The 15,862-nt window shown below is 36.7% G+C and overlaps 2 protein-coding genes across 6 annotated transcripts in view; one reads left to right on the forward strand and one right to left on the reverse strand.

Annotated features, from left to right (window-relative positions):
* Cdk7 (cyclin dependent kinase 7) overlaps nucleotides 1-3,349 on the forward strand; it is a 15,396-nt gene extending 12,047 nt beyond the window's left edge. For 3 of the 4 annotated variants that reach the window (XM_062674554.1, XM_062674555.1, XM_038018321.2), the window contains exons 6-8: nucleotides 468-645; nucleotides 1,296-1,468; nucleotides 2,183-3,349. In XM_062674554.1, coding sequence (XP_062530538.1) covers nucleotides 468-645; nucleotides 1,296-1,468; nucleotides 2,183-2,324 — 493 coding nt within the window. In that variant the 3' untranslated portion in view covers nucleotides 2,325-3,349. 4 annotated transcript variants of the gene reach the window in all.
* Nucleotides 3,048-14,450, reverse strand: LOC101740464 (tubulin polyglutamylase TTLL13). Of its 2 annotated transcripts, XM_004929622.4 has the most exons (18): nucleotides 14,158-14,450; nucleotides 13,983-14,079; nucleotides 13,180-13,354; nucleotides 11,493-11,693; nucleotides 11,307-11,399; nucleotides 11,036-11,177; nucleotides 10,832-10,947; nucleotides 10,603-10,731; nucleotides 9,022-9,175; nucleotides 8,309-8,380; nucleotides 7,353-7,519; nucleotides 7,178-7,273; nucleotides 6,677-6,803; nucleotides 6,107-6,334; nucleotides 5,223-5,360; nucleotides 5,057-5,155; nucleotides 4,486-4,552; nucleotides 3,048-3,915 (listed from the first exon to the last, which is right to left on the reverse strand). In XM_004929622.4, exons 1-18 carry the CDS (start codon nucleotides 14,161-14,163, stop codon nucleotides 3,803-3,805), a joined length of 2,220 nt encoding a protein of 739 aa, XP_004929679.1. In that variant the 5' UTR covers nucleotides 14,164-14,450; the 3' UTR covers nucleotides 3,048-3,802. The 2 variants fall into 2 exon arrangements, with proteins under 2 accessions (XP_004929679.1, XP_062530707.1); XM_062674723.1 differs by lacking the exons at nucleotides 3,048-3,915; nucleotides 4,486-4,552 and adding an exon at nucleotides 4,569-4,638 and having other exon boundaries at nucleotides 14,158-14,448.
* Nucleotides 14,451-15,862: the final 1,412 nt, after the last annotated feature.

Genomic DNA, 15,862 nt, shown 5'->3' on the forward strand with positions numbered 1-15,862 from the left:
TTTATATTATTTGTGAAAGTCATTCATTAATTAAGACCGTGTTTGATGTTTGAAAAAAATTGGTAGGGGCAGTCTCAAGATTTAAATCCTGGCTTAGTCATATCACACGGTATGAATAAAACGGGCGTCTTGTATACTAGGCTATGGACGTTTCCTTCGAATGCAAACCTCAATAAATCTAATGTGCTATGATCGTGGTCTGAAACTGTAAATGGAATACACTTTTTTTTTATTGCTACATGGGTGGACGAGCTCACAGCCCACCTGGTGTTAAGTGGTTACTGGAGCCCATAGACATCTACGACGTAAATGCGCCACCCACCTTGAGATGTAAGTTGTAAGGTCTCAAGTATAGCTACAACGGCTGCCCCACCCTTCAAACCGAAACGCATTACTGCTTCACGGCAGAAATAGGCAGGGCGGTGGTGCCTACCCGCGCAGACTCACAAGAGGTCCTTTAATTTCAGAGCTCCAGAACTACTATTTGGAGCGAGGCAGTATGGAACGGGTGTGGATATGTGGGCTGTTGGATGTATTTTAGCAGAATTGCTTTTAAGAGTTCCATTTTTACCTGGCGAATCAGACTTAGATCAGCTCTCTAGGATATTCCAAGTGTTCGGAACACCAACAGAAGAAAACTGGCCTGTAAGTACTGTTTGATGATTATTTAAGACTATAAACAGATTAAGCATTGTCTATGTTTTAGTATTTTTTATTACTCACCTACTGCTTAGTTCAGACAAAATCCGATGTAGCTGCTTTTTCCATCTAGACCTAACACAGAGTTTAATGTGTGTTTGATATCTTTTGTGACAGTGAGATCGCTGTAATGAAGTCGGAAAACATTTAGAACTGTTTTAACTGTGTATACAGGGTATACAGGATAATGCGCATATCAAGTTAAAACGCGATATCGCTAATGTAGATCACGTTAAACTTGTTAAAAAAATCACAATTAGTAGGATAGGTAGGTTCATACAAAGGCGGATCCGGGGGGGGGGGGTCATGGGGGTCATGACCCCCCCCTGAGCTGCTTCCAAGACTTAGGTGAACCACTAATTGAACATAATGATTTTATTTATATATTTTGTCACCATACAGATTTTTTGTAACTGCATACCTTCAATATTTAATTAATTTAATATAATACAATAACTTTGTATGATGGCGGAATGAACACATCGAATATTTGACTATGTGACCCCCTCCTGGCGCCAAAGCTGGATCCGCCCTTGGGTTCATAGTCAGTTAGTTACAGAGAGATCACTATAGAAAACTCCTCGCTCTTATTCCAGGGTATGAAGACTCTCACAGATTATGTGCAATTCAAGCTGTTTCCCGCTCAAGAACTACGGCATATATTCAGTGCGGCGTCTGAAGATCTTATATTTTTATTGGAGAGCCTTTTAGCTCTGTACCCGCCAAATCGATGTGATTGCACGCAGGCCTTGCAAATGGCGTATTTTAGGTAAGCTATTTTCATTGATAAATAAGTACTATACAGCGGGCAAAAAATAACTTAGGTATTTCGGTCAGTATTCGTATCGCTTGATGCGAATATGATAGGGTTCATACCAACAACAGTTTTCAAGTTTTCCAAACGAATAAAATATATATCGCTGTAACGAGTTCAGGAAAAACTTCAGGATACAGAACAGGAAAAATTTCGTGTAATCAAAATCCGCTTTTATATGTAGGTTTGTACATCATTGATGGTAGGAAAATCGCTCGCAAGAATCTTTACCTATGTCTTGCCTATTTCTGTATGTGTGAAGCACCCTATAATCCATAATTCTTTCTAAAGTATATTACATTTCGACTGTGTCTTCATGTCGCGAGATGGGTCACACCTGTGGGTTCCGGCAATCACTTGTGGGCTGCCAACCTAGTGAAATAAAACTAACGTGTATAATTAACTGTAAATATAAGTAATGTAACGAAATCATCTTGAGCACCGTCTACTTTATATAAAAATACTCTGAAGAGACATTCATGTGCATTCACTTAAGCGTATAATTATTATAAATGACAGTACCTACAACTGATCGATATGTTTTTTTTATACGACAATGACTTTTCCAAATTCTAATTACAATTTATGAAATATTTTATTAATCATGTGTCCTGCATTGATAAATTTCTTGGATGTTTGTAAAACTAAATAGTTCTATGCCTATTGCAGTAGTAAACCGGCGCCATCGGTCGGCCCTAAGTTACCGATGCCTTCGAATATTTCAAAACTAGAGGTGGAAAAGCCGTCTTTGAAAAGAAAACTCCTGGACAACATTGATGGAGGCTCACTAGCGAAAAGACTACAATTTTAATGTTATTCCAATTTAGTACAATAATTTAAGTGCAATTTAGACAAATAAAAGATGTATGGTTGACTTTGTCATAATTGAACCACTTGGAATGTTTTATTAAAAGGTTGTCGTTGACTAAGAGTAAAAAAGTTGACTGATCTTTTTAAAAATATAATAATTAATAATAGCGACGATCCCTACGTATAAAGCGATATAATAACAAAACAAATTTTAGTGTTTTATAAGAACGCTATAAAGATGCATTTAATATAAATTATATATAATAAAGTATATATATCTTTTTTTTTTATGTTTCAATATACAACTTGTTAAAACGTTTTAGCGGGATATTTTTCAACAAACAAATTTCTCAAAAATTTCTCACCTACGTGGTACGCCGCGTAAAGTAATGTAAAATAATATCAATTAAGTTGAAGTGTGCATTTGCCGTGAATGCAAGTATTTGGCAACCTTACAAGATAATTAAATTTTACAAATATTAAGTTCCAAGTTCTTACGATACGTGCGTTCTACGTAACGTTGGAGCGCATTTAAATACATTTTGGTAAGATTAATAAAGCTCACCGACTGATGTTCTCTTATAATTTGCATTATTTTAAACACATCTTTAAACATTTTAGAGTCGTCGGTGAGCTAATTATACTGAATACTGTAAATAGCCTTGTAGACTAACAATGGAGCAAGTCTGATATTTTTAAATGAATTAGTTGAATACAAGTCACGTTGTCGAATAAATTTGACAAGTTAAATAATACTTTAATATAATACATTAATTTCGAAGTTAATAAAAAATACATTTTTATATAAAACAATTTTGTGAATATGACATTGAAGGAAACATGGGTAAAGCTTGAAGCTTTATTAAAAATAATTATTTAAAAAGTCAAATGAAACATTTTTTTGACATTTTAAAAGTATTCGTTATCATTAAAAAAAATTAGAACAGTTGTTTTAATGTAACACAACTAAGAGTTAAATGTTGGAGCATCGACTTTTAAGTTATAAAATATATATCATTGATATTTTTTTGTTTTATTTATTTTATTAATCCAATTATTATTTTTTCAGAAAAACAGGTCTACTGGTTATTTTCTCGGCAATATTATGAGGTGAAATTTAAATTTAAATTTTAAGTCGGTGAGATGAGAGTTGACTCGTTCCGTAAACATCAAATCACATAAAATTCTGTCTACAAAGATTTAAATCCACAATGAAAATTGTTGAACGACTCCCCAAAAAAGGGTTAAAAGTGTTACCTTTTGAAGGTTTTTTTAAAAAATAGATTTGATTTACTACTTTTGATGACAAGAACGAAAGCTTACTATTTATCGCGGGACAAAACTCCAGCCAAGAAATATCTACATTAAAAAGGTTTTGCACAAGTCCACGAATGAGAAATTAATAAAAAAGAAAGTAATTTCAAATTTAATGCGTATTTTAGGAAAGTAGGCAAATTCAATATTTCTCAATTTAAACAGTCATTTCCTAATTAATAACGTTAGTTGCGCGCACAGCTGGGTTCTGGTGATCGTATCAAAGTATTCAGTGTTAGGTATACAACGATTCCCGTTTGGGTGGTGGAACTCCAAATCTGAAAAAAAATGATTTTCCTTAATCTTTGTAGTATTATATTTAACGTCTATTGTGTTCTGAGTTTCCTTGTCTTGCCTTGTATGAGTATACGAGGGGACTACTCCTCCCTAATTCTGTCGGGAAGCAATCACAGGTTTCGATTTGAAGGGTGAGACAGCCGTTCTGTAAAATTAACCCTCAGACACAGCCCACTGAGTTTCTCGCCGGACCTTCTCAGTGGGTCGCGTTTCCGATCCGGTGGTAGATTCTGCGAAGCACTGCTCTTGCTAGGGCCAGTGTTAGCAACACTCCGGTTTGAGCCCCGTGAGCTCACCTACACGTTAGGGCGAAGCTGAAATAGCCTTTTAAGGCTATCAGCATAGGTATAGGTAGGGAAAAAAACTGTAAAACTGAGAAATAAACTCATATGTCAAGGTGGGCGCCATTAACGTTATACGTGTCTATGGATTTTGGTAAACACTTCAAGTCAGGTTGGCTCGTCCTCGTCCACTCATTTAAAGTAATAAAAAGGTTTAGTGGTTTGTTTTATTCAAAAGACAATAGTTAGTGAGTATTTGTTAAAGTTCACCTTTATTTGATTTATTTCTATTGCAAGCCCTCTTTAACTTTTGCGTCTTGGCGTTCTTCGTGTCGGTCTGTAGGTACACAAAATTTGGTTTCCATTATTTTTTTATTTTATTTTTTCTAAACTTTTTGATTCGCTTCTTTATATTCACATTTTCTGGAGACAAACACAAAAATAACGTTATCCTAAATCACGTGGGTGGGTGGGCCATTCGGTATCTGTATATTTTAAAACTCCTGGATTTATATTAAAGGTTTGAATGGTCTGACCAGATTTGCATCATTCTTGATTCAACCGTCTGCTATGCTATGAGTAGCTGAAGACAGGATGAGATGAGATGGCAACATCGTGAGGACAAAGGCGTAGATGGAGGCGCTCCTCAGACATGAGGAGCACGACTTGAGGAGGAGGGATATAAAATATTGCGTTTATGTCGATTCGATTGTTTTAATAAAATTTACGAACGATTAATTACGAAAATTTAGGAAGTAGTTTGTGCACATTTTCTGAGTAACATTGTTATTTCGGTTTGTTTATTTAAATATAAAAATAGATAAATAAGGATGTTACTTACCTTTGGTGAGGCAGAAATAAGAGACAGTCGCCCATAGACACCATATTTCCTTTCGTCTTCCGGTCTTAAAGTCCCAATTTTCTTCATCATCAAATAGATCTAGAAGAATGCGTGCCTTTAACAGTAGTTCTAACTCGTTAAATATCTAAGTAATATTAAGCCTTACTTGTTCCAACATTCCATAGCTTCTAATAAGAAAATCACGTTGTGCCAGTAAGTTTACTCGTTCGCGTTCATCTTTTTCAACTATTGGATCTGGTTCAAAGGAACAGAGGACATATTGAGGCTTGGACTCTTCTGGTATCTGCAAATAATGTGTTTTTTTTTACAAATAGTTATCAATACATTTTGGATAAAAAAAAACATACCTATAGTCACACACACACAGACCCATAGTCTAATAAAATACTCAGGGTTAACGGAATTATTCGGAAAAGGTACATTACAAACATTATCCTGTTACATAAATATTTTCAAGAACTGACCTATTTGAAAAAAAAAAAATTAAAAATATTTATTGCTTCAACTTATAAATTAAACATACAGGGTTTGGAATCTCCTTTTAAGCAAAATACTTGATTGTTTAGGAAATACCGCTCTCCTATAGCCATTTACATAATATTTTATAAGAATAAGCAACAGAACAAATTTAATAATATAGATAAATTAATACTAATTGAAATAATGTGTGTGTGTGTGTGTGTGTGTGCGTGCGTGCGTGCGTGCGTGCGTGCGTGCGTGCGTGCGTGCGTGCGTGCGTGCGCGTGGGTGTGGGTGTTTATTTTAAATCAGAGATCGCTTTTAGCGACAAGACTTATACATACATATTTAAATAATTTGAATAATTTAAAAATGCGTTTTGTTGTGTAATAAAACGTACTGAACTCTACTATTCAGGAAAATTTTATCCGAAGATGGATATTTTAGAAAAATAGATAAAAATGTCGTGCTTAATCAATATAATCATAATTTCGTTATTCCTACATATTTATGGTAAATTTCAGGAAGCGTAATCGAATGAAACACAAATAGTAGGTACTGTGTACATACCGGCTGTTTGGACTGTATTCTCGTTGCCTTATTTTTGTCTTCTTCACTGTCTTTCCCTATCTCTTTCCTCTTATCCTTTTCTTTTGTTTTAACTTTTGATTTTTCAGTACTGGGTGTCGCAACCGAAGCCGATGCTGTGATACTAGATTCGTCGCCAGCTTTACTTTCCGATTCCTTGGGCTTCGGTTGAGACGGTTTTTTCAGGGCCTCCGCTTTAGCTTTCGATTGCTAAACGTTTTTATGATTCAACAAACATATTATTCATTAACATAAACATACTGTATAGATCAGCCTTTCCCAAAGTGGGCGATAACGCCCCCTTGGCGATGCAGGCCTAAAGGGGGGCGGTAAGAGACCCAAAAAAAGTGGGGTTGTGTAGAGGCTTGGAAGGCGATTTGTAATTTCATCTAGAAGGACTCTTCATCGACTGAGCTCTCGCTATTGTGATTTTTAAGTAGGTGAAAAAATAGGGGTGCTAACAAATAATTTATTCTCAAAGTGGGCAGTAGACAAAATTAGTTTGGGAGCCCCTGGTATAGATAAAAGCGTTCATTTGAACTGAAAGCGTACTTGGAATTCCTCTCGCTGTATCCGCGTACAGTCACCGCGAGCTCGCGACGACGCCGTGCCGGTGTACAAAGAACCAGACGGCTGTTGGAACAGCGAGGCGTATTGTTCTCCCACTGGATAAACTCGTCTACAAACATGAACCTTATATTTATTTAAATAAAACACAAGTGCCAGCTATTCTTCTGCTGATCTCTTTAGTGGATTGGCCTTTGCGAATATTGCGAAAACATTGGAGCAAGACAGTGGTAAAATGAGACGGTAAAAATAATAGAGGAAGACCCGGGATAAAATGGGAGGATGAGATAGACAATGTTTACAGCCGATCCCAATTCGAAGAGGGTTGCTAGAGAGAGACAACAATGGAAGATGTTAGAGGCGACCTATGTACACATAACTAATTAAACCAACAGTTCTAAAAGTTCAGGAGAAAGGGGCCATCGGTTGATTGATTGAAATTAGGTGAGATGAGCTCCTACATCACTTATATTCATATTACATTACCTAAAATTGCCGAGGTGCGATTCTTCCCACTGGATCTGAGTTTGCCAAGGAGTTTTTTCCCGATCTTTTTCATCGATCGTTGTGGTTTCCGCATATCTGCATATTACATTAATATTGGTAAATTTAATTAACTTATCACGTTAATTTCAGTACAAAGCGTCAATTCAGTATTTACTTATTCGTTTGCAACAATCGATCCCTTATACGTTTTCGATCCTCTTCGAGAACGCGTTTCTTGTCGCACTGCCATATATTGAGCATAGTGAATGTGTCCGTGAGTAGATTTTCCTTTACTTCTCGGTCTAATTGCGTATCAGTATGGAAACTAGGCGAATGGTTTACCTGAAACGTAACTTGCTAATTGTAATTATTTAAGTCTAAAGTCAATATTTACTGGTGATGGAGGCTGAGAGCTTGAATGGTTAGGTAATTCAAAAAAGGTACCGCTACTATGCATATACTTTACTGGTGGTAGGACCTCTTATGAGTCCGCGCGGGTGGGTACCACCGCCCCGCCTATTTCTGCCGTGAAGCAGTAATGCGTTTCGGTTTGAAGGGTGGGGCAGCCGTTTTAACTATACTGAGACCTTAGAAGTTATATCTCAAGGTGGGTGGCGCATTTACGTTGTGGATGTCTATGGGCTCCAGTAACCACTTAACACCAGGTGGGCTGTGAGCTCGTCCACCCATCTAAGCAAAAAATATATATATATATATTGCTGGCTTGAAGGATTTTTGAATTCCGGTTAGAAATAAAATGAATGACTTACTACACTTAACATCAAGTGATCAGTGAGCTTGAAGGTTCATTTTGCTCATTGCTCTCCATCCAAAGTGCTATTTGGATGGAGAGCAAGAGTCCCTCTGTAGATTAGATTCTATACCATTCAACAGATCAGGGTCATTGATTCTGCCTGCTTAACATATGTGTCACCACCGTGTATCAATTTGAAATTAACAAACAAAAATTCGACATATAGTTTACCTAAACATATTTTATAGGTAATCTACAGAAACTTTATTCTATTATACTATTTACTCCGCACTACCTTTGGTTGACAGGTAGGAGAATGCCTCAGGCATTAAGTCCGCCAATGTAAATTTTAAATGAAGTGTAATAAATAAACTTACTTCCAAGATATACGGATGAAGTTTGTGATCTAGAAGAATATCAAAACCTAATATTTCAAAACAAGCGTGCACCTGTAAGGGTAAATTTAAAATATGTACCTCATACAACATATAAGAATGTATATGAAATATATGTGAATATATTTTTAAGAATCTCATAGCTACAAGTAGTAAGCCGTCTATAATATATTTAATTATTTTCTTGTCGAGTAAACAAACTCACGGCCCACCTGGCATTAAGTGGTTACCGGAGCTCATAGAGATCACAGCGTGAATGTCTTCACCCACCCTGAGCATTGAAGTCGAAATCTCAATTGTATAGTTTAACGGCTCTCATCCTTCGATTCCGGAATATATTGCTACTTCGCAGCAGAAATAGGCAGGACGGTAGTACCGAACCGTGCGGGCTCATAGGACCACCAGTAACAACGCAAATAAATTTTTTTACATTTTTTTTTATTACACATCGTCTTTCATCGTGGAAGTCAATTTCTGAACACGTGCTAAGTACGTATTTCATTAGAAAAATTGATACCTACCTGCCTGAATTTGAACATCGATACAGTCGTATCGCTTGATATGAGTGAACCGGGCGTCTTATCCTTTAGGCTAAATAAACTTCTAGGAAGATGAAAACAAAGCTAACTAAAGCTAACAAAAGAAGTCCATTACACAATAAAAAGCAAAACAATGAAATGAGCATTGAAGTTAACCATATCGTGCGAGGGGAAACATGCGTGGTAACTGTGCTTCAAGATAGGCCACGCGGAAATTATCGTCTTCACGATGACCTCGTCTATCGAATGCCACAGCTTATCGAGATCAACACCTTGAGATAACAGGATCTTGTTCAATGTTGAGATCTTGCTGGTCAATGTTAAAGCATTAAATTAATTATCATCCCATATTTATGACTAAGTGGTCAAGTTTTTATTTTTTATTTTTTATTGCTTATGTGAGTGGACGAGCTCACGGCCTACCGGATGTTAAGTGGTTACCGGAACCCATAGACATCTACAACGTAAATGCCGCCTACCTTGAGATATGAGTTCTATGGTCGCAGTATAGTTACAACGGGTGCCCCACCCTTCAAACCGAAACGCATTACTACTACACGGCAGAAATAGCCAGCGTAGCGTGCGGACTCACATAACGTCCTACCACCAGTTACGTCCTAGTTACGTCAGTTACGTCCATTTACGTCACGTCCTAGAATAGCACTAGCCCATCACTTCGCTTCCGTGTCGTAAAAGACGCTCACAAGGGGAATGGGCAACGGCAGACGGCAACGGGAACAGGCAGGCCTTCTTAGAGCAGGTACGCCAGCGTATTGCGATCGACAATCGGCATCTGCTAGTATTGGAGCGTATTGTAAACCCTTACGAGTAGTATCGATCGAGACTATGTCTATGTACTGTTATACCGGAAAACATAAGTACTTCGGGGTAGAAGTAGGCAGTAGACGAGCGAGGTTCCCAACACGTGTGTTTACAACTGTCGACACTCTTTGTTATAAAATACGATAAAAAACATGGAGGAGATGAATTAAATTTATTTACTCAAAGATAAGCAAAGACTATGATTCTCTAGTCTGTTTGTTCCGCGTTCGCATACAGTTCATACGAGAAAGTTGAAATTATGCTTTTAATATGGTACTTGCACACGTAATTAATTCAATTGTAAGTTCCACTTTATGAAATTAAATTAATTAAATTAACGGTGAATTAAAAACGAACATTTTAAAACTGTAGGTAGGTATATGGGTAGATTAATTTAAGTTGTAAGCAGAACGAAAACTAAATTAAAAACGAACGTTAAAAATATGTAACTAAAGTTTCAAATGTGCAGAGCTATGGGGGCTACGTATAAAATAGAAATAGAAGTTCCGTCACAAAAGCGCATAAACATAGCAACGACAATGTCATGGTATGCAACATGGCTTGCAGCGATTTGTACCTGTTGCTAGAAGCTACTTAAATTACGAACTGTTAGTTTATAAGAAGACTGAAATAAATAAATCATCGAGGAAATATGCTCATCATCATCATCATCATCATCATCAACAGCCCACAGTCGTCCACTGCTGGACATAGGCCTCTCCCAATCCACACCACTGAGCCCGGTCTGCGGCTCTCCTCATCCACTTCTTGCCGGCCACCGAGCGGAGGTCATCGCACCACCTAGCCAAGGGGCGTCCCACGTTACGTCTTCCGCTAATTATTACGAGAAATATGCTCATGATGAACATATCATTATTATATTGACCGTGATAAAATTCTAAATACACAAAGTACCGTTTGCTGCCCGCTTCAGAGTCATACACGTAGGTTCTGCTGTGTTTGTTCAGGGCGTAGTTTGTTAGGTGCATGAATACATTAGTGGTATTATTAGCATTCGGATCGGCGTATCTGCTCGTTGCGAATCTAGACAAATAGAAAAGGTATAATAATAAATGACAATTTCTCAAGAGAAAGTGGTGTTTTTCGACAAGCGACCTGATGAGAGAACCCTGTTTAAGTTCACCTGACTAGTCCTTCGTTGTAGACAAATATTCTTAATGGGTCACACGACGTAATGAGAGTGTATACTCGTATGTCAAACTTGTAACCATCGACCAGAAATGGTTTTGATAGATATACCTGTAACATACAACACAACGCCGTACCATACAATAAAAAAATGTAATGTTAGCGTAGTAGATATACCTACTTATTTTATATTTCATACCTGACAAATAAGTTTGTCGGAAGGTTTGATGTCTTTCAAAGATTTTGTTAAATATATGCCACGTCCTTGACTCCCGCATTCCGGTTTTATTATAAAAGTTTTATTTTTACGCGTTTTGCTGTAATTCAGAGCTTCCCCGAAGCTGCAAGAACATAATTATATGAATACAAAAAATGAACAGAAAAGTGTGGACGTGCCGTCAATACTGATTATAACTACGATTCATGGAAATCTCCGAAACAACTATAAAATGTTATGTTATACGATTTACTCTGCAGGAAGACACCAAGTTTTGGGAAAGAAATTATAATCCTTCGGATAAATTTTCTGCATCCTGTTCAAATTGCGAGCTAGGAGATCTTTTCTGAAAATAAAATTGCACATAAAATAAATCTGTTCACTATGCATATAGTAGCAACATTTGGATTAGTTTATTTTTCATTTTGAGATAAGGTACCTGCAGATCTCAAGCATTCCCGGATAATGATTTATGCGCTGAAACCTTTTCATTTCCTTCGCCCTTTCGACAGACACACTCATATCAGTCCAATAGAAATTCCAAGCGTCTTCTTCGGAAACCTCCCTCATACCGAACGCACTGGCGACCTTTCTTATTGACTCATATCGGCAATTTGCAAGACAAATTGTTATTTGTGATCTATGGAACCACCGCAGAACCATTATTATTTACTAGAAAAAGCCGAATACTCTCAACTAGTAAACGAATTGAAAACTTCTACGCGGTAAACTTTATGTTGCTAATAGCCATGTTAAAGTTAAAAGGTTTATCTTTAGGATTCTAAGCAGTTCTAAGTTCAGGTACCGAATTTGGGGGAGGTGAAGGACCTAGGCCCTTCTCTTCTCCCCTTCTTCCTCTCAGGAGGCGCCGGAGTCCGACATAACCCGGTCCGTTAAAATCATCATCATATCAAATATCTTTAATAGATAAAGGTGGATCCCAACCCGGGTTTTAAACCAGATACATTGATTACTGAACTAAAGAGGTTTTACTGGTGATATGTTATTACTGGTGGTAGGACCACCTATGAGTCCGTGCGGGTAGGTACCAGCGCCCTGTCTATTTCTGCCGTGAAGCAGTAATGCGTTTCGGTTTTAAGGGTGGGGCAGCCGTTGTAACTATGTATACTGAGACCTTAGAACTTGTATCTCAAGGTGGGTGGCACGTTTACGTCGTAGATGTCTATGGACTCCAGTAACTACTTAACACCAGGTGGGCTGTGAGCTCGTCCAACTACGTAAGCAAAAAAAAGGTGATCAAACGTGGATGCAAACAATAGGATTTCAGATGGAAAAATCGGTCGAGCCAAAAACAGAAACTACCATAACTTCTTTCCCTATCATTCTTCCATATCAGTAGTGCCTGTCTACTTATTTCCCTCTACCTAACTCTGCCATTAATTCTTATCATCAGTTATTGGCGGTGGGACGTGTTGTGAGCTCGCACGAGTTTGCTAGTGTACCTAATGGACATGCTTAGTTTTGTTCTAAAGCGTTCAGAGTTTCCGGATTGAAAGAAACTATAAAGGTTAATCGACGACATCTGTTTTGTATTCCTTCGTAATTGTAACTGCTATTTCGTGTTTCAATGTGAATGACAGTTCACTTTGGTGTTTTAGTAAGACCGTTACCTAATTCTCGATTACCAAGGGATCAGTCTATGTCTTAATTCTTATAAATAAAATCAGTAAGTATTTTATTATTTCAAGTTCTTTGATAGCATCTGCTATATTATTATGTTGTAGTTGAGTAATAATGTTTCGTAAAGGGATATTCGCTCTAAGATCTGTTATGTTATGCTTGATTAATTTAATCAAAGCAGATTCTGTTGACTTTATAGGATTAAACTCGATATTTAAAAAAATATACTTTTAAAGTTTTATAGTCTTTGTTTTTTTTTCCTACCTAAGCTGATAAGCCTTGAGAAGCTATTTCAGCGGAACCTTAACTAGTAGGTGAGCTCACGGGGCTCAAACCTGACGACGTTGCTGACACGAACCCTAGCAAGAGCCGTGCTTCTCAGAATCTACCACCGGATCCGAAACGCGACCCACTCAGAAGATACGGCGAGAAACTCAGTGGGCTGTGTCTGAGGGTTTTATAGTCACTGATAGGCCAAGTCATACCTTTTCCTTTTCTTTTTTTTGCGCATTGCGTCGACCGGAATAACAGGTGCAGCTCGTGACGTGGGCTGAGAAGTATCATCCTCGCCGTACAATTTAGCATCGTAACTGCGCATCATTGAGACTAAGTTCTCAGTTTGCTCTTTATCAGTTTGCTGATCACCTGATATTTTTTCATCTGAATGAAAATGAAATTAGTATAATTTTAAAGAGGCTTCCATCAGTCCCTTGAGATCCCATAACCTTTAAAGCATTTGAAACCTAACCCAGTAGTCACCAATTCTGCAAATATTTTAACTCTTTTCATTCATTAATTTAAACTCGTTAAAGACGCAAGAACCTTTTCCATATGACAGGTACACGTTAAGCATTCCATCGTAAAATGATCGTAAACCATATTGTGCCATTTAGGTACGTAGGTAGGTACTATGGTTTACGAAATTAATTAATAATACCAATTTATATTTTATAACATTTCTTATTTTTTCATTATATTTTTACTGGTGGTAGGGAGTCTTGTGAGTTCGCACGGGTAGGTACCACCGCCTTGCCTATTTCTGCTGTGAAGCAGTAATGCGTTTTATCCTACTGAATATCCGTTGTAAGCTCGTCGTCAAATGGTCCAATAAAAAAGTAAAATAAACCTTATGACAGCTGTTCCTATGTCACAGTATTTGCGGTTCTGTATTTGCGGCTTATTTACGGAACATAATATACCCCGCCAATAAAGAGCTTTTACTGTAAGTATAACATAACAGCTTTATATATTTTATATTTAAGATATTACGGTCCAAAAAGCAACAAACCTCTTGTTTTAATTTTTTTTGGTTTGTTTTGCGATGATATAGTTTGTTTTTGTTGTTCAAGATTCTCATCTCGTGAGAATAAGTCCAGAATTTCCTCCTGAAATTGTAGCCGTATCATCACTGACTTTGCAAAGATTTAAATTTATTAGTAATTACGATGAATTGGCTTCCTTACCTCCATTTCTAAGAGATATTATTATATCATTAGGTATTGCTGAATGCAAGTCTTTAATTTTGCATCATAATTCAGAAAACTATAAATGTCCCTGACAGGCTGATAGAAAATGTAATTTTTTGTATTTATTTATCCACTACATAAAAATATGGATTACTTCATAAAAAGTTAATCTAAAACTTTTTAATGTTGAAATTTCAGGAAAAAATACGCGACCGTGTGACATGACAAATTTGATTTTTTGTTTTTAACTGATCTGGCAGTGGTCAAATCAAAAGCTTTTTTCTTTTCTAATGAAATAAGTATCCCGACGAGGTAAACTATTTAACACATAGTATAATTTAATATTTTACAGATTCTAATGTATAAATGATAAAAATTAGCTAGGTACTTATAACTATTTAAAAAAATGTATTTTTAATCAAGTTAAGTAACCCACTTACAATTAGGTAGGTATCCTTGCAATTGGCAATTCTTAATGTATTTAACTATACACGGAAAGTATATTATGCGTATTTTATCCAAAATAAGTAAAAATAGATTTTAATTTCACTTTAATTAAAAATTGAGAAAATCAGTGTCGGACAACGCAAGATTAAGTACCTATTTAGGATTTAGTAATAATCTGCGAAAAGGATAAACCGAATTTTTTAGAGATAATTTCTGCAGCTCGTCTTGGAGATCTTGCCACTTGGCTAGGACGGATAGGATAGGATACGGATATTCAAGTGCCCAACCAGCAAGGGAAGGACAATATATTAAACAAGAGCTCGAGCGCCCTCAAAGAAGAAGACATAACCACCTCCACGGCGTCTGTCACCAAATCTGAATCGTGACCATTGAGAAGATCCGGGGGAAACTCAGCGGGTTGATTCTATGGGCTAAGGTTAACATAGAACTCTTCGGCGAGTTCGAAAAGTATGGTTACTTATACTTTAGCTGCTCATATCTATAGCGTCCGACAGTATTGAAAGTAGACCGAATGGATCTGTAAGGACATGTCTAGCAGAGTGGAAAGTATAAATAGTCACCCTAGTCTAAAATTTGTTGTTAATAAATAAAATATGTCAATTTGATATTTTTTGCCGCTTAACTTAAAAAAAAAATCTCTCTAAAGATTTCATTTTTGTTCCGTTTGGGGTGGAAACTTTGGGCCCCTGGGGCCCATCTGCTAAAAGCTTTTTTAAGGACCTTAAAAAAAACTTTTTGAGGCCTCGGGAGACCAGAAGGCCGGTACGTATTTTGCACAAAGAATTAGCATTGCTATCCAGCGTGGAAATGCTGCCAGCCTTCTGGGAACTCTGCCAACCGGCGGTGAGCTAACGCAGATTTTCTATTTCTTCTTCTTCTTCTTCTAATAAAAAATTAAAAAATGTCTAATTGTTAGATAAAAATGTCTAATTGTTATTTAACAATTAGACATTTTTTGATAATGTGTATTCGATTCTTCAGTCTGTAATTTATTTACATTAAAGAAGAAATAGAAACTTATTTGTAAATTGGTAACCCCGTACAACATACTTGGACGAACAAAAAATTAAATACTTTCTCTACATTGATCACGATATGAAAATACTTAAAATAATATAGTACCTAGCGTGATAACAAAAATATAAAATTCTATTTTTTGTTAACTACACTAAATCACTAACATAATTTATACATACTATATCCATATTATATGTTCATAAGGCTATCCACCCGA

Source organism: Bombyx mori, chromosome 21 (assembly GCF_030269925.1).
Source record: "Bombyx mori chromosome 21, ASM3026992v2".
Lineage (NCBI taxonomy): Eukaryota > Metazoa > Arthropoda > Insecta > Lepidoptera > Bombycidae > Bombyx > Bombyx mori.

Excerpts from the sequence above, each read along its gene's own strand:
- LOC101740464 (XM_004929622.4), bottom strand. Across the intron at positions 11,694-13,179 it reads AAAAAAAAGAAAAGGAAAAG|ATCACAAATAACAATTTGTC; the intron begins GTATGACTTGGC and ends GTGGTTCCATAG. Across the intron at positions 3,916-4,485 it reads TAGAAATAAATCAAATAAAG|ATTTGGAGTTCCACCACCCA; the intron begins GTGAACTTTAAC and ends ATTTTTTTTCAG.